Below are 26,773 nucleotides of genomic sequence, written 5' to 3' on the forward strand. Positions count from 1 at the left end.
TGTTGTCAAGATATAAATTCAACCCGAATTGAGCTACAGGTTCAGTGCACCCAAGGGGCATGTACAGAATGTTCTTAGCAGCACTGTTTATGATAGTCCCAAACTGGAAATAACGCAATGTCTGCCATCAGTAGAATGGATATATAAATTGTGAATATTCATACCATGGAATACTATACATCAACGAAAATGAAAGACACTACAACTAAACGGAACAACATGGCTGAATCTTATGAACTTAATGTTGAGCAAAGAACCCAGACCTCCCCTCCAAATACATATTTTATGATTGTTTTATATATAGATCAAAAACGCAAAAAAGTAAACTATAGTGTTAGAAATCAATATAGTGGCTCTCCTTGGGAAAGTGGGAGGTGATAGTAATTGTGAGGGGCCACAGGCACCTTTTGAATATTGGCAATGTTCTGTTTCTTGTCATGGGTGGTGGTTACATAAGAATTACCTTTGTGATAATTCACTGAGCTCTGTATTTGTTTTGTGAACTTTTCCGTGTGTGATTAACTTCAATTAAAAAAAAAAAAAAAAAAAAAGTATGTCCTTAGCAGGTAAGTGTATGGGAAATGGCCTTGTGGAAGTGTAAATGGATATTTTTTCTTGGAAGCAGTTTGGCCATATATATCAAAACCCTTAAAAATGTACATATCCTTTTATCCAGCAATTTCACTTCTAGTAATGAGCCTAAGGAAATAATGAAATCATTTCATTACCATTAAAACAATGATGTAGATCTATGTTTATTAACATAGATGGATGTCCATGATTTATTGTAAGTGAAAAATCAGGTTAGAATAAATATGTTTGTTGTGTGTGTGTTGCCATATATAATCCATGTATATAAAACATATACTGGAGTACAATGTATATTTGGCTTTAAGAAAGATAAAAATATATACATTTATATATATACATATTTATATAGACAGAAAAAACACTAGAATAACGTTGTTTTTTGTTTATGCAAAATCATTTCAAATGAGCACATCTTTAATAATCAGGAAATAAGATATTTATATTGTGAAAAAACTACATATAATATTAGGGGATGAAAGGCTATTACCTGGGAAAATGAGAGGTGAATAATATGCCAAAATGTTAAAAGTCAAAGTAATCTTTTATCCTTTACATCATTTTTTTCTTTATATCCTTTTGCATTTTCAAATCTATTATAAACATACCTTACTTTTTAAACAGAAAAAGGAAAAAGATCTAACACCCAAAGTCTCATTGCTTACACATAACAATAGTAAGGGAAGAGCAGTGGAACACTGAAGACTTTCTTTAGTTGTTCAGAGGCGTGCGGCCTAGTAGGACAAATTGTAAAGGGGAGCAGGAGGCACCCGGGCCTCAAAACTCCAGGCTGCCCAGTGGCTCTCTCAGGGAGGTTGCATTTCTTTATCAAATTATCAACCACTTAATAGACTTTTTTCTTTTCTTCTTTCTTCTTGTTCTTGTTCTCGTTCTCATTCTCCTTCTCCTTCTTCTTTGTTAGGGAAACTTTCTCTGGGCCAGTGGGCTTTTTCCATGGAGAACGTTCTGGGGCTGAACTTACCGTGGAGATCCCTGAGTTCGCATCTGGTCACCACAGACAAAGATGGAAATGTTGACTACATGTCCTGCTTCTCCGATATCCACATTCAAAAGCCTGTGAAAGAGGCAAGTGAAACACAGCCCTGGCTAAAACCTAGCTGGAGTGAAAACCCCCCTTGGGCAACCAATGAGAGGAACTTAGTCCTTTGAAAAGTTGGGAGTGGGATCATCTAATGGGTGAGAGTGGCAGACTTAGGAAAGGCCTAAGGGGATCTCCCAGGTACCTTATGGTCTGTTTAGGAGATGTGCGCGTTCTAAGGATAGGTGAAAAGAAGAAAAAACTTCTGCAAGCAAATCCCTGTCAAATGTGTGATTCTCTTAAGTGCTGTCCAGCAGAAGGGCACATGTGACATCCATTCTTTCATATAACACACCTTTTAAAATACTCAACATATTCCCTATTACACTGAGTGTATAGACTTACTGATATGACATCCTATACCTTAGAGACTTTTAAAGTTTAGAATCCCTTATCAAGATGGGAATACCCCAGGGAGAGTTGTCAGGCACCCCCCACCCCATACTTCTAAGTTAACAACTTGTCAGTAGTTAGTTATAACATTGGGCTGAAAGTGAACTGATGGGAACTAGGACTGGGGTGACTTTTTGCAGGGGAGATGAGAAGTTAAAAGCAGAGAGAAGGGAAGTAAGAGACAGGTGGGAGCCTCAAACATCTACCGGAAGGAGGCTTTGGCTTCACTTAAAGGGCAGTTTATCCTGGTAACTGAGCTCCACTGGCCTTGGCTTCAGACAGCTGAGATTCAAATCCCACTTACTGGCTGTGTGAACCTTGGGAAACTTACTTTACCTCTCTGTTCTTTAATCTGTAAAATGGACATAGTAACAGTTTTGTTCCTTGGGCTGTGTTAAGGACTGAATAAAACAACTCACAGAAAAGGTCTCAGAGCAGAGCCCGGAACACAAGTTGTTCTCAGTGAATGTTGGCCATTGTTATTTACTACTTCTTGGTTCTTTTTGGCCATGTCCCCTGAGGAGCACAGACTGGAAACACATCAGAATACAAAAGCATGGTCTTCTATCTGATTCAAGAAGGATGGGCCTCCAAGGAAGGCCTGCCTTCTCAAATGTCTATGTAAATCACATAGTTTGAATTGGTGATGATGTTTTGTGCTTGTTACGTTTACTAAAATTGGTCTGTGTTATTAATTCTATATGTTTTAACACTTACAAAATATTTATTTTAGGTTCAGTCAGCTCTAATTGAAACTCTGTACAGATACCGATCTGACCTGCAAATCATCTTTGATGTCATTGACACTGATCACTCAGGTAAATTAACTTTGATTAGTTCACTAGCAGTAAAAAGCCAGGGCTAGTCTATTTCTCTGAAACCAAAACTCTGTTTTCACCTATTGCATTATTTATCCAAACTTGATTTACCTTGGTGTGTGTGTGTGTGGGGGTACTCATCTTTAATTTTTTTTTAACTTTTATTTATTTTAAGTCTGTTTTTCCAGGACCCATCATCTCCAAGTCAAGTAGTTGATTTCAATCTAGTTGTGGAGGGTGCAGCTCACAGTGGCCCATGTGGGGGTCGAACCGGCAACCTTGTTAGGAGCACCGCGCCCTAATCCACTGAGCTAGCCAGCTGCCTCTTTAATATTTTTGTTATTTTAGTTTGGCTACAAACTGTATTCAAAATCGTATGGTACTACTGTGTTTCTCTGAAAATAAGACTGGGTCTTACATTAATTTTTGCTCCAAAAGATGCATTAGGGCTTATGTTCAGGGGATGTCATCCTGAAAAATCATGCTAGGGCTTATTTTCCGGTTAGGTCTTATTTTCGGGGAAACTCAGTATATAGGCCTATGTATCCATTAATCAGACAAGAATAGCTCCTTTTATAAATCACAGCACAGATGAAAAGATAATTCACTGTCCGTTTAAATGTCATAGTTACTCCTGGCAATAAAATTCATTCCTAGAGTTCTGATTCTATTTATGGGACTGAGGGCTAAGAAAACTCATTTTCTGCTTAGTTTTGATACATAATTACAAACTTTAAAAAGATCATCAGATAATGTCCAGCTGTAGAGATCATTGATTACCAAAAAATTAATGAAACACGAAAGTAAATTATTGCCTATAAAAAATGGCTGAGCCATTGTTTGCAATGTTCTTACTGAATCCCAGGGTATCTCCTCCCTCGGCTTTGCTGTTGTTCTCCTCTCTGCCCTCCTTCCATGTCCCTCTCCCTTAGATATTAGATCGTGTAATTTCTATATCACATATACGCAGTCCACAATCCCCCCCCCCACCCCAATTCCTTGACTGTTTGCTCATTCCAGCTTTAGAATAATCTCAGGATCACTTGGTAGTTTAAAGTAACATATTGTTTCTTATATTTTAATCTTACTTTTCTACTTTCTTCAGTGTCTTGATGGTCAAGCATGTTAGTGAACTTCTAATTAGGACTGTTCAATCAGTATGACTTCCCAACCCTCCCTTAGGTGTGTCTTAAAATGAACACTCACAGCCTTCTCCTATATTCTTTTAGGTTTGATCTCCATGGAAGAATTTCATTCCATGTGGAAACTTTTCAGTAGTCACTACCAAGTTCATATTGATGATTACCAAGTTAATGAACTCGCTGAAAGAATGGACTTAAACAAAGATGGAAGCATCGACTTCAATGAGTTTCTAAAGGCTTTCTATGTAGTGCACAAGTTTGATCAGTTGAACAAGCCAGACACCAAATTTGCTTAACAAGAATTAGGGCTTTTCCCTCCTCCTTGTGAACAACCACTAACACAATCTTTTCCAGGACCCTTGAAATTCACAGTAGTAAAGAAAAGTACACCTCAATTTATGCCATAAGCAGATGTATAGTGTAGGTAATGGAAGTCCCTAGTAAGCTGTTATTGGTAAGATTAGGTTAAACGTCAGCTGATAGATTTGGTTCCAGTGGCAGGACCCAGACATTTCTAGGTAGAAACTGAGTTTGAACCTAATACTGGTCTCTTGGATGCCACCTAACCAGGAGACCAGAGCAGTTTGGAAACATACAGAAAGGGACCCATAGTGCACCAGAAAAGTACACCATCTGTGAGTAGCTGAGGGATAGGAGGAGGAATACTAGACTATTCATGCAATAAAGTATTTCCATCTGTCAAATGTAATCTTCTTTGGTGACACCATAAGCCAGTGATTCTCAATTGTAAGAGCACCACTCTCCAGGCACGGGGGCCATATCAGGTTCATGGGGGAAGCTGTGGGAGTGTGTTACTTGAAAAAGCATATTTTCTTGTCTGTTGGAGATACAAAGTGAATACATTCAGATTGAGCCCTACAATTAATGTGGTTTGACACCTTCATTGGTAAAATGGGGCCTTGGTTATGCATACATTGTGCAATTTATTCTGCTATCAAACATAATAGATTTCTGTTTAAAGGCAAATGTATTTTAATTTTTCTCTAAGTTTGAGAATTTCAAGATCTATCAATATGCCAGGGTAGATATCCTGCAACCTGCCTGCTATACACACCAGAAATAATGGCTAAAATATAACAAATATTTTTTTTAATTTTTTTATTAGTTTCCGGTGCACAAAACAATGTAATAGTTAGACATTTATCATTTATATCCCTCACACTGTGTCAACACCCCCCCCCCCCCAATAAATATTTTTTTAAATGCATAGCTGAGCTGGCAGGAAAGTACAAGAAACCCCTAGGGGACGGGAAAAAGCATAATTGAAATCATAGCAATATTAACATTGGACAGGATAGACTTTAAGGGAAAGAATATCATTAGGGATAGAAAAAAGTCATTACTGAATGCTAAACGGAATTCACCAGGAAGATATAATAATTATAAAAATATATGCATCTAATAACAAAGGTTTAAAATTTATAATGCAAAAATTGACACAACTACTAGGAGAAATCGATAGAGGGAGATTTTGAATATACCTCTGTCAGTAAATAAAAAAAATGTATAGAAGTTTGGACAACCCAATTAATCCACCGACTCTACAATCAATTTTAGAGAATACACATTATTTTCAAGCACACATGGAACATTTATAAATAAAAATTGATCATGTATTAGACCACAGAAATATCTCAAATACCAAGCAGTCAGTAACAAAGATACTGCATTCTATTATAATGCAATTAAATTAGGAACAATATAAGAAGATAACCATATTAATGAGCAAAAAAGGGACATAACTGTAGCTCTACCAGAAATTGCTAAGAATAGTTCATAAGAATACTGTGAGTAACTTTATCCCAATACTTTAAAGAAGTAGGAGAATGGACTATTTCCTAGGGGAATACAACTTACTAAAGCTGACTCTAGAACAGAGGGTCTGAAGAGACATATAACCAATTCAAGAATGTGATGGCTTTGTAATGTGTCAGTCTGGCTAGGCTGAACTACATGTCTCAGAATTCCCTTTCTTGTATGTTTCTGGTTAAGGTGGGCCACAAGGGAGATTCCTGAGAGATTTGGAAGGCCCAGGGAAGCCAGCCATTGTGTAGCTCCCGCATGCCGTTGCTGAGCTGCTCATTCCCCTTGTTGGTGTGAAGTGCAGCTAGGCCTGCACTTTCTCTACGGTTCCCCTGGATCCTGTCAGCTTCTCTGATTCCTGGGCCAGGTGTGTGTGTTTAACTCTGTGACAAAGGGCCCTGGCTTCTCCAGGATGACCTTGTCACGAAGACCAGAGGCAATAAGCGTGGACTCAGGCATCAGTGTGTTCTTGTGGGGTGCCAGCTTGTGCCTGTGGGTTCGAGGCTGCTTCTCATCTTCCCTCCTGACTGCCTGCCTTTGGACTTCAAGCTCCAGCGTCAGGTATGACATATACAGCCTTATAGAGCCTGCTTAACCAGCTTCTACCTTTGCGTAAGCCACTTCCGCTACTGGTTATATATCTCCTACATGGTGGCCTCTGGTTGAACCCTGATTGGTACAGAATTTGGTGCTGAGAGTGGTTCCAGAAGAACGAATCTTAGAGATAAGTGCTGTATGTGTACAACCTGATGTGTACAGAGCTTCTGCCCCATTATCTCACATGAAAATCCACTGAGACCCCTGGGATAGTGGTTTTCAGAAATGTCCAATCTCTGGCAGGATCGGATGAGTCTTTTGTTGCTTCCTGAATATCGTTTCGTTATTTATTCTCGGGGTTCTTTCTGGAACTCTCATTTTCTCCCTTGGTCTTCTAATTTCTGGAATTAATTATATGCCTTTGTTGGAAATTTTACCTAAAAATGATTTTAGTAAAGATTGTCATTTAATGTTGTAAAACTTCTGCCTGACACGAGTTGTGCTTAACCACACTCCATTTTACAAATCAGATGATAGATAGATAGATAGACAGATGATAGATGATAGACAGATAGATAGATAGATAGATAGATAGATAGATAGATAGATAGATAGATAGATAGATAGAGGACAGACAGATGGATGATAGATAAGAGTTGTGAAATATCTCACTTTTAATTTATATTTCTTTATTATAAATGAGATTGAGCATTTTATTAATTTGTTGGTCAGTATATTTTCTTCTGAAAAATTGCTTGTTCTTATCCTTTGCTCATTCTAATATTGTAGCTTAGAATGTCTTTTTCTTACTGATTTCTAGGAACTTTAAAACTCTTCTTGATGCTAATCCTCTGTTCTTTAGGAAGCAGATATCTTCTCCGAATCTGTGACTTGAGTTTTCACTTTCTTTATGACATATATTTTCAAACAGAAGTTTTAAATTTCAATTTATCCAGTTTTTCAATCTTTTCATTTATAATTTGTGCTTTTTGCATCTTAAAACAAAAATATCCTTTCCAACCCTGGAAATATCATAAAGATACAGTTGATCTTTATTATTTGCAGATTCCCTATTTGCAAATTCACCTCACTAAAATTTATTTATAACCTAAAATCATTATTTACATTGGCCATGTGCAAAGTAGTGAACATTTTGAATCACACATGTTCCCAGCTGAGGTCAAACAAGGCAAAGGTCTGCCTGCCTTCCTGTTCCAGCTCTCACACTGTAAACAAGTGTCCTTCTTGCAGTACATTTAGTGCCACTATTTTTGTTGTTGTTGTTGCATTTTTGTGCTTTTAATTGGTGATTTCGATGTTTAAAATGGCCCCCAAATGTAGTGCTGAAGTGCTGTCTAGTGTTCCTAAATGCAAGAAAGTTGTCAGATACCTTAATGCAAAATTATATGCCTTAGATAAACTTCATTCAGGCATGAGTTATAGTGTTGCTAGCCATGAGTTCAGTGTTAATAAATCCACACTATCTGTTGAATGAGGTGTTTTTTTCAACAGAAACACATAAAACAAAGTTATATTGTTGATGAACTGACAAAAATGTGACAAGAGGCTCGCAGGGACCAAACCTCGTATTTTCCCTAGGAACAATGCTTCATTCAGTATTCGCAAATTCAGTGGTCACAGTGATTATAAGAATATAACTTGCAAGTAATGAAAATTGATTATATTCTTCAAAAGTTTTCAAAGAATTTGCTTCTCAAGAGCATTTAGCTCTTTCATCCATTGGAAATTTTGGGGTGTGGTGTAGATACACCATTTATTGAATAGTTCATTCTTTCCCACTAATTTGAAATGCAACCTTTGTCATACAGTAAGCTCTGTTTCTAGGCTTTGTTATGATCCAATAATGGTCTCTTTGGTCCATCATCTCATGAATACCTCATGTATTAAATACTATAGCTTATAATAGTCTTGATATTTGGTATTATGTGTCCCTTCTTCTCCCTCACCTGTATTCTTCTTTAAAATTTCTTTGGTCCTTTGGTCCTCTGTACACATTTTAGGATCAGATTGCCAATTCTGTGAAATCCCCTGTTGGATTTTTATGGGAACTGTATTAAACTTATAGATTAATCTGGAGAGAATTGTCATCACTACTATATTGAGTTTTCCTATCCATGAACATGGTATTTTTTTCCAATTATTTTTTCTCTCTAATGTCTTTTAATAAAGAATTTCTCATTATCATTCTTGTGATCTTTTTAAAAAGATTTATTCCAAGATTCATTATTTTTAGGTCTATTTTATTTTATTTTTTCTTAGTAAATAGACATTTCTTTCTCTTTTTAATTAAAGTTTATTGTGGTGACAATTGTTAGTAAAGTTACATAGATTTCAGGTGTACAATTCTGTATTACATCATCTATAAATCACATTGTGTGTTCACCACCCAAAGTCCGTTCTCCTTCCCTCACCATATATTTGATCCCCTTTACCCTCATCTGCCACCCCACTCCCCCCTTATTTTTTTAAATTCTGCTTGCTCTTTTTTTCATAGGGTTTAGGTCTAAGGATTTGATTGCTTCATTTCTAGTCTTCAGTCATTTTGTATGTATTTCTTTTATAATCTCATTCTAGTGATCTCTCTGTATTTGGAGTTTGTGGTGATATAATTGCATGTTTTCATTATATGCAGACTCTTGATCAGGTTGAATTGTTCACTCTTGGGCTTTGTCATTTTTTAATGTGAACTCATCATTACGGGAGGTTGTTTTTTTTTCTGTGAAAACCCCATGATATTTGGGATATGGGAGCATCTCTTCAGAGAAGTTTTTGTTTGCTTCTGCCTTGTGCCTCTGGAGTATCACTGCTTGAGGAATACTTCTTTCATTAATTTTTAGTCTGGAGTTTTTTTTAACTATATGGGTAGAATAAAAGCAGTGTAAATTGTGGTCCTATGGTTTTGAATTCTCAGAGAGCTTTTCTTTTTTTCCCCACCCAAAGCCCTGTGTCCTGTGTGGTCTCTTTTGTTTCTAAATCCTTTCATAAATAGAATAGTCCTTTGAGGGTCTTGGCTTTATGCAATGTTCTCAGTTCCAATTCCCTACCTCCCAAAGCCCAAAGCCTCATTTGCTACTGCTGTGTGGGAATTAACACCAAACCCCTAGGTTCTGGAGACAAATACCCCCTCATTAGCTCAAGCACTCACCCCTCTGCTTTGTCACTTCCCTCTTTGTTTCTGGCACCTGGGGATTTGCTTTTGTGATATGTGAGCCTAGCTGTACCTTTAAAATAATTATCTTACATCTTACCCAGTACTAGGTGATTATAGTAAAAGGATTTTCAGGTTGTCTGACTCCACTAAATTACTAGAAGCTGATAAATAGACTTTTGTATCCACTGCTATTTGTTAATAATCTTGAAGCTTCATATTTTTATCTGGACAATGATTGAACATTTATAATAATGCCACAGTGCTTGAATTATGCAACATGTTTACCAGGTCTCAATTTTTGAACTTTGGTAGAACTTATTTCTAAATAATTTTCATTTTCAATGTTTTTTTTTAATTTTTACATAAATAAGATCATATTATACTTTTTTTTTTTTTTAAACAGGGGCACTTTTTTTCCCTTTTATCTTGTCTCCCTCACCTTAAGCATGGCCCTCATCATCTCTTCTCCTTCATTTAGGGAAGCCATATTAACCTACTGTGTGGCCTTTCATATTTTTATCTGTCCCATACAAACCTATATAGACTATATATGTCCTCATATATGCATATATTTACATATGCAGTTATAACATAAGAAACATGGTTTTATTGTATGCTGAAAAATGGGATTGAGTTTTACATAATTTTCTGCATTCTGCTTTTCTTAACCAACAATACCTAGTTGAAATCCCTGCAAGCTATAATGGCTCTAATTCATTTTTTTTTTTTTTAATTTTATTTTATTAAATTTATTTGGGGTGACAATTGTTAGTAAAATTACATAGATTTCAGGTGTACAATTCTGTATTACATCATCTATAAATCCCATTGTGTGTTCACCACCCAGAGTCAGTTCTCCTTCCATCACCATATATTTGATCCCCCTTACCCTCATCTCCCACCCCCCGCCCCCCTTACCCTCTGGTAACCACTAAACTATTGTCTGTGTCTATGAGTTTTTGGTTCTCATTTGTTTGTCATGTTCTTTTGTTGTTTTTGGTTTATATACCATGCATCAGTGAAATCATATGGTTCTCTGCTTTTTTCTGTCTGACATATTTCACTTAGCATCATACTCTCAAGATCCATCCATGTTGTCACAAATGTTCCTATATCATCTTTTCTTATTGCCGAATAGTATTCCGTTGTGTATGTATACCACAACTTCTTTATCCATTCATTTATCGAAGGATATTTTGGTTGTTTCCATGTCCTGGCCACAGTAAACAAAGCTGCAATGAACATTGGAGCACACGTGTCTTTATGGATAAATGTTTTCAGATTTTTTGGGTAGATACCCAGGAGAGGGATTGCTGGGTCATACGGTAATTCTATTTGTGATTTTTTGAGGAACCTCCACACTGCCTTCCACAGCGGCTGCACCAGTCTGCATTCCCACCAACAGTGTATGAGGGTTCCTTTTTCTCCACAGCCTCTCCAACACTTGTTACTATTTGTCTTGTTGATGATAGCCATTCTGACTGGGGTGAGGTGATATCTCATTGTGGTTTTTATTTGCATTTCTCTGATGATTAGTGATGTTGAGCATTTTTTCATATGTCTATTTGCCATTTGTATGTCCTCTTTGGAGAAATGTCTCTTCAAGTCCTCTGCCAATTTTTCAATTGGGTTGTTTGTTTTTTTGTTGTTGAGTTTCATGAGATCGTTGTATATTTTAGATATTAGCCCCTTATCGAAGGCACTTTTTGCAAAAATCTTCTCCCATTCAGTTGGTTGCCTCTTTATTTTGTCGATGGTTTCTTTTGCTGTGCAGAAGCTTTTAAGTTTCATATAGTCCCATTCGTTTATTTTAGCTTTTACTTCCATTGCCTTTGGAGTCAAATTCATAAAATGCTCTTTGAACCCAAGGTCCATAAGTTTAGTACCTATGTTTTCTTCTATGCAGTTTATTGTGTAGGTCTTATGCTTAAGTCTGATCCATTTTGAATTAATTTTGGTACATGGTGACAGACAGCAGTCCAGTTTCATTCTTTTGCACATGGCTATCCAATTCTCCCAGCACCATTTATTGAAGAGGCTGTCTTTCCTCCATTGTATGTTTTTAGCTTCTTTGTCAAAAATTGTCTGTTCATATTTATGTGGTTTTATTTCTGGGTTCTCAATTCTATTCCATTGGTCTATGTGTCTGTTTTTCTGCCAATACCATGTTGTTTTGATTATTGTAGCCCTGTAGTACAAGCTAAAGTCAGGGAGTGTGATACCTCCAGTATTGTTCTTTTTTCTTAAGATTGCTTTGGCTATTCGGGGTCTTTTGTGGTTCCAAACAAATCTGATGGTTTTTTGTTCTATTTCTTTAAAAAATGCCATTGGGATTTTGATGGGGATTATATTAAATCTGTATATTGCTTTGGGTAATATGGCCATTTTAACTATGTTGATTCTCATGAGCACGGAATGTCTTTCCATCTCTTTGTGTCTTCTTCAATTTCTTTCAAAAACGTCTTATAGTTTTCAGCATATAGGTCCTTCACATCTTTGGTTAATATCATTATGGCTACACCTGATTTTCTCTGGGTACCATTTGCTTGGACTGTCAATTTCCACCCTTTCACTTTGAGTCTATGCTTGTCCTTGTAGCTGAGATGTGTCTCTTGGAGACAGCATATGGTTGGGTTTAGTTTTTTGATCCAGTCTGCTACTCTGTGCCTTTTTATTGGTGAGTTCAGTCCATTTACATTTAGGGTGATTATTGATATGTGAGGATTTCCTGTCATTCTATCTTTAGTTTTCTGGTAAGGCTGTGTCTCCATTGTTTCTTTGCCTTTTTGTTGTTGTCTATTATTTCTGTGTGGTGGTATTCTATGATGTTTCCCCGTGTTATTCTTTTATTACAGTATATATTTCAGTTCTGGATTTTTTTTGAGTGGTTACCCTTAAGTTTATGTAAATGTGGCTCTAATTCTTTTTCTTTTTTGAAAGCACAAATCATGAGTGTACTGCTTGGTGAATTTCCGCAGTGAATACAACTATGTAACCAGTACCCAGGTGAAGAAAACGGAACATTTCCAGTGTTCCAGAATCCCCATCATGCCTCCTTCCATATACTCTTCCCCACTCAAGGGTAATCTTCATCCTGACTTTTAATAGCACAGATATTTTTTAGCATGTTTTTTATTTTATATAAATGGAATCATTCAGTACATACTTTTTATATAACATTGTATGCATGACATTCGTAAGTTGTATGTAGTTGTAGTTTGTTCATTCTGGTAACCGTATAGTATCCTATTGTGAATATCCAGAATTTCTTTATCCATTCTCCTACTAATAGGCGTTGGGGTTATTAAGGACAGTGCTGCCATGAACATTTTTGTTCATTAATTTATTAATTTATTCTTTTTAATGGCTATATAATAATTCAGCGCTATGGACGACCACTCTTTATTCAGCCATCCTACTTTTAATGGGTAGTTACTTTGTTTCCAGCTCTTGACCACAACAGCAAAGCAGTAAATATTGACCATATGTTCCTATATAGGGGTAGTAATCCATCCCTACTAATGGAATAGACTGCCAGAAGTTGAATTGCTGGTTAGTATAGTAATTGTCTTTTAAGATTAAGAGCTGTTGCTCTATTGTCTTCCAAAAAATCTTTGGCGATGCCACTTCCATCTGCAATGTATGAAAATTCCCTTTCCCTCATCTCTACCAGCATTAGATGTTATAGTTCTGTGTTTTGTGAGTCTGTTTGGTATAACATGATATCTCATAAGTACTTTAGTTTATATTGCCCTGTCTACTAGAGAATTTGAGCGTCTTTTCATGTGTCTGAACTTGCTTTTCTGTGGATTGTATATTCATATTTTTGTTCATTTTTATTTTGGGCTATTCATCTTTTTCTTATCAATTTGAAGATATTTTTGTATAGTATGAAAAGTCACCACTCTGTTTTTTGTGTTACAAATTGTTGCAAATCTGTTGTCTATTGACTTGGTTCACTGTTGCTTTTGCCATACAAAAGTTGTTATATTTTAAATAGTAAATACATCCATATGTCCTTCTGTAACCTCTGGACTTGCAGGTCTTTCTGATCACTCTACGTGATATATTTACTGTCTTGCATTTTCTTGCAAGATTCTTATTTTTTGCATTTAAGTCTTTACATCCAGGCGTTTATTTTTAGATACTATAATATGTGGTTGATTTGTAAATTCTTCCATACAGATACCCTCTTGTTCCAGCCTCATGTATTGAATAGTCCACGCTTTTCCCACTGAATTGAATGGCCACACTTATCATATACGAATTTCTCAAATGTACCAGTGTGTAATTCTACATTTTCTAGATGTTTCTGTTATTTTTTGTCTATTTTTATAGTCATATTATATTGATTTGATTTTCTTGGCTTTGTAGAATTCCCTGATATGTATCTGGAAAGGCAAGTCCCCTTCTACGGTTCTTTTCATAGTTTCCTTAGCTATTTTCAGATATTTATTTCTCTATATGAACTTTAAGATAATTTTATACAATTCTAAGAAAAGCCCTGTTAAGATTCTAATTGAAATTGAATTTAATTTATATATTACATTTTGGAAATTTTATATTTTTTATGATATTGTTTTTATCTAAGAATAATTATAACTTTCCATTTGTTCATAAATTGTTTCTGTCTTTTAATAGGGTGTTATAGGTTTCCTTTTATAGATCTTATGCCTTATATTAAATTTATTCCTAAATATTTTATAGTTTTTTGCCACCGTTATAAATGGAAAACTTAACTCCATTTGCATTTGTAGTTACTCATTGTTAGAGTATGGGGGGAAAAAAGCTGGTATCTAGCCTCCTTACCAAATATTGTTAATTCTCAAAGTTAGAAATGTTTGGCTTTCCTCTAAATTCCTGGTTTTGTGGAAAGATCACTTGGATTAGAATCAAAACATCTGACTTTCAATTCCATGAATTTATCTGTACTACTTTGTCACTTAAAGCTCTTGTAAAATGAATTGGGGAACTTTATATCTTTCTTTCCTACTGCCTGAAATAATTAAATCCCTGCTACTGAAAGGGGAGTGTGTCATGAGCCAACTGCATGCTCCTCACCTGGGAGCTGGTTAGAAATGCACCGTCTTGGGCCCCATCCCACACCTACCAAATCCAGTCTGCATTTTGACAAGAGCCTCAGATCATTTGTGTACACACTCTGTGAAAGAAGCAGATACAAAGAACATCTCACTTGTCCACTAAAATTGAGCTAAAACCCAGCTGTAGGGCTACGTGGTCCTGGTGCCTTTTTCGTGGTAAACTGCTGCGCTTCTTTCCAATCCCGTAGGTGATGATGGGTCTCTAAGTTGTTAGACTATTTTTGGTGGCTTCAATTTTGCAAAGAAATCATCCATTTCCTTTAAATTGTTCAAATTGACTTGTTACTGTTTCTTATGAATATTTTCATTTCTACTAAATCTCTGGTTAGGTTGCCTTTCTTACTCCTCTTGTGAACGTCCCCTTACCTGCTTTCCCCCTTGATCTGCCCTACAAGAGACAAGACTCTATTGCTTGTCTTTTCTAAGTACCAGCTTTTGCATTTATTTTTCCTTTGAGCTATTTTGGGGGAGGGGTATTTTCTGTTTCAACTTTTATCTGTACTAATTTTCTGATTTCTGTTGGTTTATTTTGCTGTTCTTTTTCTAATTTCTTAAGACTGGTATAGGTCCTTCATTTGTAGACATGTTTTAAAATAATGAAGACATTTACAGCTATAAATTTTTCTTTAGGCCCTGCTTTCACTCTGCCCTGTAAGTTTTAGTATGAAATGTTCTCTTTTTTTTATTCGTTTCTAGGTAGTAATTTCTCCTTTAATTTCCTCTTTAAGGGGTTTCTAGGAATGTGTTTCTTACTTTCCACATTCAAAATATTTCATATTAAAAATTTCACTCTTTCATTATTCCTTAAAGATTTAATAATATTTTCTTTGTGGCCATGTTGTACCTGACTTATTTCTATAAATGTTTCACGGACGTACAAACAAAATGTGTATTTTCCATTTGAAAAATGCCAGGCTCTCTGTGTGTTTGTTACTCCCAATTATTAGTTGTATCAATCACTTCATCTATACTGACATTGTAGTTTTATTATATTCTATTTGCATTTCTAGGGGTTTTTTTGCCTTATGATTTTGTGTATGGTATTAAATGCACATAAGTTTATGAAATATGTTCTTAATTGTATGTTTTTATTGTGCAGAGTGGCCTTTTGAATCCTATTTAGTGTTCTGAGCCTTAATTTTCTCCTTATTTCTGCTATTTTTGCTTTCTTTTTGTTGGCATTTTTCTGATAGCTTTTTGGCATTTTATTTTTAATCTTTGTCAGTTTATTTTATGTTTTTCCTCTAAGCAGCAGATACCTGGATTTTAATATGTAATGCTGTTATCTCGTCTTTATCTCCTATTGGGTGAATTCAGTGTAATCAACTTTGGTGAATTAACTATATACTTGATTTTACTTTACTCATCTTGCTCTATGTTTATTTATTAAACTGTTATTTGTTTTTTTCTTTTTTTAGTTTAAGTTGTCATTCATTCCATTTTCCCCTTATTAATAGCTACTATAGATAGACTGTTAATGGAACTTATAGTTGTATAGGTGTGTTTTTTTTTTTAATTTGAAGCCTTTCGCATGAGAGTTTTAAGTGACAAAATGGTACAGATAAATTCATGGAATTGAAAGTCAAACAGATGTCGTTTTGACTCTAATCCAAGTGATCTTTCCACAATACCAGGGATTTAGAGCAAAGCCAAGCATTTCTAACTCAATAAACATGGCTCATGCTCAGCTCAGCTTAGGGTCAGGGTTTGTCACTCTTTCTCGGGGCACATTGGTGAGGGTCTCTAATGAGTCAGAACTGAGCATCCAGGTGGGAAGGGTGGCTCCTTAGGAGGGTCCTGGACTTTCTGCCCTTCCAGAAACGTGTCCTTACCAGTAGAAAGGCACACCCTTGGATTCTGAGCATCTTCGGGCAGGAGCAGAGCTTTGGGCTCTGTGCCCAAACAGGTCCAGGAAGGTGGCATTCTGAGGGCCCCTATGGCTTTGGGGCTGTCACCAGTGGAAGAGGGCCTGAATCATCAGAGTGGATAGTAGTGTCTGCCCTGGCACAGGCTCGACGGCCTGTTCCCATCACCAGCTATCAGGTCCCTTCCTCTCCAGCACTGCTGCCTCCTTGGGCCCAACCATTGTCCTGGGGGTGCTTACACTGCCATGGCGGATCACAGCCCATGGCTCCCCTCCTGGGGTCTCTGGACCTCCTGGGAGAGCAGTCATTTTAACGGGAGTTCATGAGATGTTGTCATTCTAATAAAGCCCTCCAGAGACTGTACATGGAGCTCTAATAAGACATCTTGGGCCAACTAAATGTCACTTTTTTTTGCTTTTGGAAGGAGTCCCAGCTCCTCGGCTTGGGAACACCATTTATCTCTTGCTGAACAGAAACTTCATTTGGCCATTATGTTGGTCTCCAATTAATAAATTACAGGAAAACAAATTAATTTACTTACCACTTGCAGCTTGGTAGATAAACTCTTTCAAAGCATAGAGAATATGGGGTGATAAAAAATTCCTGTTGGAAAAAAGTTGGGGATCCCTGATGATCTCAGTAGATTAAATAGCTCCCAAGGGACACACAATCAGGGCAGGTCCCCTGCCCTGTGAGCTTCCTGGAATTCACGTGAGGATCCAGATGAGGTGACGCTGTTGGAACTTGCTTCGGCCTGAATGTGTGTGCTGAGTGATGAGAGTGGGGACCCTGCCTATGCAGCCTGGTGTGGCTCAGAATGACAGACAGCCCATCATCGCCTCCCTGCGTGACAAGTCTAACGTGGAAAACCTGCTCCCCTCTTGCAGAATGTCAGTGCGGCAGGACGCCCAGGGAACACATGAAAGAGCACTGGATGGGGTGTCAGAAGATGGGTCTGCTCCTGCTCAGTTGCTAACGGGCAAGACACAGGGCTTGTGTTTCCTCACCTGCAACAGAAATGACCCGACAGAATGCAGAGAAGGCCCTTGGCAGCTTCCATAGCCTGTGAATCCTGCGTCTGCCAGGTCTCCTGTCTGAGACTGTCTGTAAAGCAAGTGTGGCCCTGCTCACACTTTCAGGTCGGCTGCTGGGGGTGACGGTGAAAGCTCACACATTAGGATTGCCTCTGAGCCAAATGCTCTTCTAAGCACTTCACGCATATTAACTCATGAATCGGCACAATCACCCTAGGAGGTAAGCACTGTTATCATCACTCCTATGTCACAGACACCGAGGGAGCTGAAGCCAGTCGCCCAAGGTTGTACAGCTGGTGCGCGGTGGAGAGGGCTGAGCCCTTGGGTGTGCGGGTGGCCACTGGCCTGTGCTATCTGGTACCTGTCCTGGGAGCTGAGTTAACCACAAGCTGCACAGCATCTGGAAACTTCATTTTAACCCAGAGTCTCAACCTCTTCCATCTCACCAAAATTTCCTTTTTAAAAAAATGTGAGATACTAGCAATAGTCGAAATGGCTAGCTAGCTTTGCCCTCCATTTCTTTCCTGGTGGCTCAGGGGCATCCACTCTGGTGCTGGTGAGATGATTCCCTTGACTGGCTAGGCCCCCCTCCTCCCCTCTTCCTTCCTGGCTGCCCAGGTGGACCCTTAATGCCCCAGCTTGAGGCTTTCCCCCAAAGAGGGGGAAGAAATGCAGGGAGAGAAGGCCCTGATCCTGACGCGAAGTATAAAGACTCCAAGTAGAGGAAATATAAATGAAACTGCGGCTGTGTGATTCACTTCACCAGCATGACTCATGCTCTGCTAAGGTTTCCATGAACAATATTCCGCAGCCTGATTTAATTGTAGGCCGGATGCACTGTAGCCTGGGTGAGCCTCAGGATCGGGGGGCCCCCATCCCTTGCTACTCCCAGGGTGCGCCAGCTCAGATGCCTCCCAGTGCGAGACTGGGAGAGGGCCCTGGAAATGGTTTCCTGCAGGTGCGTTTGTCATGTTATGCAGGCAGACAGCTCTTCAGGGGACCTCTGCAAGGGAGAGGAGCCTCCTCAAACACGCAGACCGGACCTAGTGGTTGGTCTAAGCTCACTGGGGTGTCTGCCCCTTGGGCTTCCCTTCGTGCAGAGGCTGGATGGAGGTGCACTGAGCACCTGAGCATGGGTGTTTGGAGTGATCGATAGGGGAGAGAAACAGGATTTAGTCAAAGCGCCCTGGCGAGGGTGGAGGGAACCCCAGGCTGCCTGCCTGCCGCTCAGGCAGCGCCTTCCCCACTCGTCATGCTTTTGCGGCTTCAGGGAAAACACTGGAAGCTGCTGCATTGCAAGGGGTTCATTTCACAAATGGGGGATGTGCCCACAGTTATATCCTTAGTGCCGGGCCAAACCAGTAGTTCCCCTCCCCCTGCAAATCATGAAACCATTAGTGTGCATTGCAAATGAAGATGAGTTCTTTGCCCCTAATCCCTGGCATTGTGCATAATTCATACCAACTGGCCTCTGTTGAGGAACTAAGGTGGCTTCAGGGTTGCCAGATATAAAATACAGGGCACCCAGTTCAATGTGAATTCCAGATAGTTTTTTAGTATCAGCATATCCCAAATATTAGTTGGGACATGCCTGTGTTAAAAAAAAATTGACTTGTCATTTAACGGGGCACCCCACGTTTTTGTTTGCTAACTCTGGCAACCTTACATAGATAGGCCTTGAGGTCACACAACTCCTGCACCTCTGTCCCAGGGGGCTGTGAAATCCTGGACAAATGACTTGAGCACTTACAGCTTCCGTTTCTTGTCCTACAAAATGAGAGTGTGGGGACAGAGCCCCAGAAAGCAGTTTCCAGGCTCTCGGCCTCACGTGGAAAGTGCTGGCTCAGGTAGTAAATGGCCATCAACTGTGATTGCATGGCCATCAGCTGTGGCTAGTTGGCCGTCGGCTGTAACCAGTGAGCCATTGGCCACTAATATAACTGCTGTGGCTGCCCTAGCAGCAAATGGGGGCTAGCAAGGAGATGGTGGCTGGGCTAGCAAGCACGGAGTGCAGTTAGCACGGTGGAGTGCGGGTTGTGGATTGCAGAGTAGTGGACGGCAGGCTGTGGATAGTGTGGCTCCTGCTTCCTGTGTCTCTAACCCAGCTGCCAGTGAGACTATAGCGGTGTGACTCCCCCATCTATGGCTCCGTGGGTGTTCCTTTTTGGCCTCACAATATCCTGCGTTCTTTGTGGGGAGCAGAACCAGAGACCCCACATGACACCCTGCATGACAGAGAGTAACTGCAGTGGGTCCAGGACTACAGCAAAGATGAAAGAGAACGCCACCTGTGTGGACGCTGTTGGTGGCTGCCATAGCCCCTTCATCACCTGTTCACCCATCCCCCAGCCCCTGGGACTAACCACTCAGCTGTACCCTCTTCCCCTGAATTGTGTGGGCTGATGGGAGGCACCTGCCTAGATCATGACCCCCCCATGCCACCTGAGGCCACCACTGTCTGACAGAGCAGGGGCCCACAGCCCCCTTGCCCCAAGGCCGGATGTCCTCTGTCTTGAAGCTGACACCCCAGAGCTCCCTGAGAGCTCAGGCTAAAGCTCGTCCCCACCTGGATGCACATCCTTTCTCAGGTCCTTCCCATTCCATTGTTCTGTTTCTCTCGCTTCCTTACAGGCCTCTCCCAAGAGCAAGCCCTCAATATATCCTCTCACAAAAATATGTGGCCTAAAACACTAGTAGAATTACTGTGAGGCGCAGTGATAACTGAGTGTTCATGGAAGGCTTCAGTGCCAGAGTCCAATGATGGCTCGCGCCCTGAGAATGGGGGCAGGGCACGTCGGGCTGTGGTCCTTGGGGCTGGGGTACAGTGTGGGCAACAGAGAAGGAACTTGTCCCCTCCCAGAAAGGTGGGAAATGGCGACGGGGGTGGGCATCAGGCCTGGAGTCCTTTCTGCAGAGTCAGGCTGAGGAGGCGCTGAGGCTCAGGGAGGCTTGGTCGCAGCTGGGCAGTGTTTGGGGAAATCGTCAGGACCCGATTAGACTCAGAAAAATGACATGGCGGGGGAAGGGAGGTGGCTCAACTGGGTGCTACCTGCTCTCTCCTTGTCTCCCCATCTTCCCCGCACTTTTGCAAGCTCTACCATATTTAGAAGAATGCCTTGGGGTGGATGAATCCTTAGGAGAAGGTATGCAGTTTTAAAGAGCAAGGCCTGGCTTTGACTCTCAGTTCTGCCACCTTTACACAAGTTCTGGAATCTAGATCAGTTTCTGAGCCTCATCAAGCCTCAGTTTTTCTTCCTAGAAAATGGGGATAATAATGTTTCCCCTCAGGCCCTTGGCGACAAGTTCCAAAAGGAAGAAGGAATTCAGAGATCTATGATGAAACTAGGGCTTTGAAGCTCCTTGCTTCTCCTCCCAAACGGGCCACCCTGCCTCTGTCCACCCTGCTTCATCCTTGGTCCACATCAGAGAGCCCTACTCAGGGCAGAGCAGACAGCAATAACCTTGACTTCTCTAGAGTTCTAGTAACTAACACCTAAATTGGGCTAACCCAAGTTCTGCCAGGTTGCAGACCTCTCTAAAAAAAAAGTTTATTCCCATTATCTAATTTTTGATGGTCCTCCCAAACTTTACATGTTGAGTACTATCATCTGCATTTGACAAATGAGGAAACATGGCTCAGAGAGCAACTTGCCATCATCCATGGCCATCCATGGCCCCGCAGCTAAAAAGCCTGTCTGAATCCAAAGCCCATGTGGGGACAGAGCCCCAGAGAGCAGTTTCCAGGCTCTCGGCCTCACGTGGAGGGGTGCTAGCTCGGGTAGTAAATGATCATCAGCTGTGACTAGTTGGCCATCAGCTGTAACCAGTGAGCCACTAGCCACTAATATAACTGCCGTGGGTACGTTGGGGACGGGAGGAGAGTCGAGGGAAATCAGAGAGTCGGTCGGTTGGCAGAAAAGCGGACAGCAGGTTGCACGTCGTGTGAATCCAGCCTCCAGTGAGACTATAGTGGTATGACTCCCCTACCTATGGCTCCGTGGATGTTCCTTTTAGGCCTCACCATATCCTGCATTCTTGTGTGGGGAGCGGGAGCAGAGACCCACATGACACCCTGCATGACACATGGCACAGCGAGCAGAATGTGGTGTCGGCCGAAACTCTCCGAAAAATAATGGAGCAGTTTATACGTATGAAAGCTCAGTTTCGTGAGCAGGGTATGGTGCCGGCCAAAACTTTCTGAAGGATGATGGAGCAGTTTGTGCGTGTGAACGCTCAGTCTCGGGAAGCCCGTGAGGAGCGGTGCCAGGAACAGGAAACGCGAGCTGCTTGGGAGAAACGTGACCCCTCGGTGAACTGGTGGTCCTCTGGAGCCTCCGGATGGCACGCTGCCCTGTTGCCCAAAGCAAGCGTCATCTTCCTCTTGGTGGTCTGTTGTTGCTGTGGGCTCCTAGAGTTGTGTGTGGTGCCTGGTACCCACTGTTCTCGGGAGCTGGACCCCCGAGGAGTGGTGGGAGGACATGGACGTTTCTCCAACCAGCATAGGCCGGAGAAAGCGAAGGTCATTATGGCCGTGTGGGCTGGGAAGTGCTTGCTGAGGCAGCCCGGATGCAGGACTTGTAGTCCCCGGAGGAAACCCTTGCTGAGCCCTCTGTGGGAGCTGAGGGTGAGGTCAAGGTTGTCCCTCACCCCCAAGTTGGGGAGGACTTGGAGCCCTCCCCCTGAGGAGAGGGCACAAGTTGTGGGGCCGGTGCACAGCCCTGGTGAATGACTGTGGACTATGGGGAATTGCCTTCCATCCCTGATTTGATGGACCACTTGACTCTTTGCTTGAGAACGTACTATCATGTAGTGGAACTGGCGGATGTTTGCTTCCTGTGTCTCGACCGGCCGCCTTCAAGAATATGTAAGCACCTTGGCTGTGAGCCACTATTTTTCCAGCACGGTACCCTGAGAAACCCTGGCTGTGCCCAGGAAGCCTGGCTGTGCCCAGAAAGACTGGTGGTACCCTCAGAAACTCTGGCTGTGCCTGGGGAGACTGGTGGTACCCTGAGAACCCTGGCTGTGCCCAGGAAGTCTGGCTGCACCCAGAAAGACTGGTGGTACCCTGAGAACCCTGGCTGTGCCCAGAAAGACTGGTGGTACCCTGAGATCCCTGGCTGTGCTCAGGAAGTCTGGCTGTGCCCAGAAAGACTGGCTGTGCCCAGAAAGACTGGTGATACCCTGAGAACTCGGGCTGTGCCCAGAAAGACTGGCTGTGCCCAGAAAGACTGGTGATACCCTGAGAACTCGGGCTGTGCCCAGAAAGTCTGGCTGTGCCCAGGAAGTCTGGCCGTGCCCAGAAGGACTGGTGGTGCCCTGAGAAACCCTGGCTGTGCCCAGAAAGAGTGACAGTACCGTGAGAAACCCTGGCTGTGTCCAGAGAACCTGGCTGTGTCCAGGATATTGCATTCACCTCCAGGCTACTCGCACAGGGCCCCTCGCGGAAGATGCTTGTCGCGTAGATTGTGAGGCGAGACCCTGGACGGGTGGAATGTGGGGACAGAGCCGGGAGTGCAGTTTCCAGGTTCTCAGCCTCAGGTGGAAAGGTGCTGGCTCGGGTAGTAAATGCCCATCAACTGTGATTGGATGGCCATCAGCTGTGGCTAGTTGGCCGTCAGCTGTAACCAGTGAGCCATTGGCCACTAATGTAACTGCTGTGGCTACGCTAGCAGCAGATGGGGGCTAGCAAGCGCGGATTGCAGTTCGGACGGTGGATTGCAGTTAGCAAGGGGTTGGTTGGTTGGTTGGTTGGCAGGCAGAAAAGTGGATGGCATATTGCGGATCGTGTGGATCCTACTGCCTGTGTGCGTCTCGCCAAGCTGCCAGAGAGACTGGGGTGCAGGAAGACCCCTTGTTGGGGTACTGGCGGATGTTTGCTCCCTGTGTCTCCAACCCAGCCGCCAGCGAGACTATAGTGGTATGACGCCCCTAGCTATGGCTCCGTGGGTGTTCCTTTTTGGCCTCAGCATGTCCTGCGTTCTTATGCGGGGAGCGGGACCAGAGACCCCGCATGTCACCCTGCATGGCAATATGTTATTAATATTATTACATTATCTTGTTAATCTCTGGAACTATCCAATGAGGATGGTTTATATAGTCACTAACCCATTTCACAGAGGAGAAAACTGATGCACTAAGGGACCATGCATAATTCAAGGGTACCCAGCTCTAAGCAGCAGAATGGAGAGCTGACTTCAGGCCCAGCTGCCCCAGAGCACCGGCTGGATAAAGGGCCAGGGGGCCCAGGAGGTGGTCAAAGTGAGGTGCCACACCTTAAGCCCCATGCTGCCTCCACTCCAATTTGGCCGAGGGCTGCCCTTGTGGTCAAGGCCTCTCAGGTGACGTGGGTACGCACATTACTACAGATCCTCTACTTGTTAAGAGCTGTGGAGGTTCCAAACCACTAACATATTTCTTCCGATTCGAAACAGCCCCTTAGAGAGAGCAGAGCAGGACCTGGCCCCCCTCCTTTAGCTAGAACGCTCGGGGCCACCGATGGGCCGGCCGGCCATGGACCGAGGACTAAGGACCAAGCCCGGAGCATTGTTAGTCTAGCCCTAAGTTCTTTGCACAGCCCCCAGCCCTGCGACTGTGGTGGAGGGCTGCACCTGGCGGCCCATTTGCAAACACGATTTGGATTATCATAGGCTGCACGGGGCTTTTTAGTCTCTGTACACAAACGGAGGCTTCTGTCCCCTGCAATATTTCTCTCCATATCTGCCAACCAAATCTTGTGTAATCCAAGAAAACCAGAGTCTCTCTCTTCTGAGGTAAATTTGTAAGGGAAATGCAATATCCTTTGCCCAGGTCTGGGTAAACATGGAGTCTCCAAACATGGGCTTTAGTCCTGATCTCACATGGAAGCCCTCCTGAGCCTCGGTTTTCTCATCTGTAAAATCTTGTAGGAGGATGATAGTGTGCTCTTTACCAATATCCGAGGGATGTGTTACTCGGCCGGATGTATAGTTTTAAGTCTTCCTCTCTTTCCACCATGCCTAAGGGTTGCCCAGACGTAAGGCCCACAAAAGACAAAGTCACTAATTCCAGGGTCTCCTCAGAGCGAATCCTGTTGGCCTCAACTATTCCCACCCATATCCCACTCTCGAGGCACACACCCTGGACAGCCTCCTGGAATGTTCCCCTGACCACGGCCTGCAGCAGGGAGCTGCTCCCTTCCTCCTGAGGATGACTCACTGCATTGCTTGCTTGCTTGCTTTTCATTGTGCTTTTTTTAAGTTCAAAGAAAGAAATGTGTCAACTTCAAAACTCAGCACAGCACATCTATTTAAAGTGCAGAGGAAGCGGCCTTTGAATGACTTGCAGAATGTGAAGTCTTTAGAGCCTAGAAGGCCGCAGCCCCAGTCTTTCTCATGATTTCCAAGGCCCCCACTTGAAAGGTAGGCGGGCGCTGGCAGATGGCAGAGAAGGTCTGAAGTCCCTTGCGTTGGGGACAGGGAGAAACTTCTGCAAGGGCATGCAAGAGCAGGCAAAGCTGAGTCTGAGGGTAAGACCTGGGAAAAGATTCCCAGCCACTGTTCCTCTGCTACCCGTCAGCTCCATTCCCAGAAGTGTCACAGAGGCAGGCAATGTCTGGGTACACACGTGTGTATGTTTGCTTCAAAATGGTCAATGGACCACGGGGGAATTTAAGCCTGAGACAGGGAAGGAGGAGGGTTGAGGAACGGTCCAGGAATAATTTCCCTGTCATTCAATCATTCGATCACCTCAACTTTCCAGCTACAGCAGCAAAGCAGAGGCTGCTCCAGGAGCTTCTGGCCTTCTCAAAGGGGGCAGAAGGAAGTTAAATCCCTTGGGCACTTGCACCCCTACCACTCCAGTCCCCCCAAACCTGCTCTACAATGAAACCCTTCTGTGCTTAGCCTTTAGCTAATGCCCCACTGTGCTGCATCCCTATAAAGCAAAATCTCTGGAAGAATTGGCAATAATTGTGTCATTCCTGTCTCAAACCCTCCAGTGACTTGGGACAAAAGCCAAAGTCTACACTCTCCCCCCTGATGGCTCCACTTTGAACTCCTCAGTCTGCAAACATATTAGGTGCTTCCTGCCTCAGAGCCTTTGCAGAGGCTGTTCCCTCTGCCTGGCATGCTATTCCCCTAGGTATTGCCAAACAAATCCTGCCTTATCAGAGATCTCAAATTCAACATACAGTCCCTATCATCCCTACACCTCCTTGCCCTCTTTCTCTGTCATTCCTGTCCTGTCCAGGGCTCTTGTCATCCCCTGACACATTATGCATTTAATTGCTCGTTTGATTATTGTCTGGGAAGAAGAGGGAAGAGGCAGAAGAGGGAGGAGGAATCAGGGGTTGGTTTCTCAGCCTCCTTGGCCGGGGTACAGGGAAACCTGGGGGACCTGGAGATAGCCTTGGTGTCACCCAGCTGTTGTATCCCCCCCACCCCCCCAGCATCCTTTTTTTTTTTTTCTTGGGTAACTTTTTTCCCAGGACCCATCAGCTCCAAGTCATTGTCCTTCAATCTAGTTGTGGAGGGCGCAGCTCAGCTCCAAGTCCAGTCGTTATTTTTCAATCTTTAGTTGCAGGGGGCGCAGCCCACCATCCCATGTGGGAATGAACCGGCAACCTTGTTGTTGAGAGCTCGTGCTCTAACCAGCTGAGCCATCCGGCCGCCCCACCGCAGCTCAGCGGCAGCTCGTTGTCTTCCATCTAGTTGTGGAGGGCGCAGCTCACTGGCCCATGTGGGAATCGAACCAGCAACCCTGTTGTTCAGAGCTTGAGTTCTAATCAATTGAGCCATCCCAGCCGCCGCATTTTACTCATCCTTGACCTGCATCGACTGGGGGGGCCCATCACACCCAACGGAGGGTTTGGAGGAGTCAAGCTCCTGTATAAATCTTTCCCGAGCAGTGCCAGTGTGGCCTTCTCTTTCTTTCCCCTTGCATCGTTGAGAAAACAGGGCCGGTCCTGGTGGAGGAGTGGTACCTGGCATCGAGTGACAAGGGGCTCTGGTATGGCATCTCTGACCCCCTCCCTGGGTTCCAGCCTCAGCTGGCCCTATTCTCAGAGTGAGCAGTTCTCCAGCTCTGGGCTCTAATTTGACCCCTCTCTCCCTTTTCACTTGCTTGTTTTGTCTCTTCCCCTGCTAGGCCTAGCGCCGGCTACACTGCAACCTGCCAAGCATAGCACCAACCACATAAATATGTGCTGCCAGCGCAGAAGCTA

At 42.6% G+C, this 26,773-nt stretch overlaps 1 protein-coding gene across 2 annotated transcripts in view; it reads left to right on the forward strand.

The window, feature by feature from the left end:
• The window catches only part of PPEF1 (protein phosphatase with EF-hand domain 1), a 106,837-nt gene extending 99,826 nt beyond the window's left edge, over positions 1–7,011 (forward strand). For both annotated transcript variants that reach the window (XM_019755387.2, XM_074323673.1), the window contains 3 exons: positions 1,511–1,674; positions 2,814–2,898; positions 4,128–7,011. In XM_019755387.2, the coding sequence (XP_019610946.2) occupies positions 1,511–1,674; positions 2,814–2,898; positions 4,128–4,336 (458 nt within the window). In that variant the 3' untranslated portion in view covers positions 4,337–7,011. The remainder of the gene's footprint in view (positions 1–1,510; positions 1,675–2,813; positions 2,899–4,127) is intronic.
• Positions 7,012–26,773: the final 19,762 nt, after the last annotated feature.

Source organism: Rhinolophus sinicus, chromosome X (genome assembly GCF_036562045.2).
Source record: "Rhinolophus sinicus isolate RSC01 chromosome X, ASM3656204v1, whole genome shotgun sequence".
Lineage (NCBI taxonomy): Eukaryota > Metazoa > Chordata > Mammalia > Chiroptera > Rhinolophidae > Rhinolophus > Rhinolophus sinicus.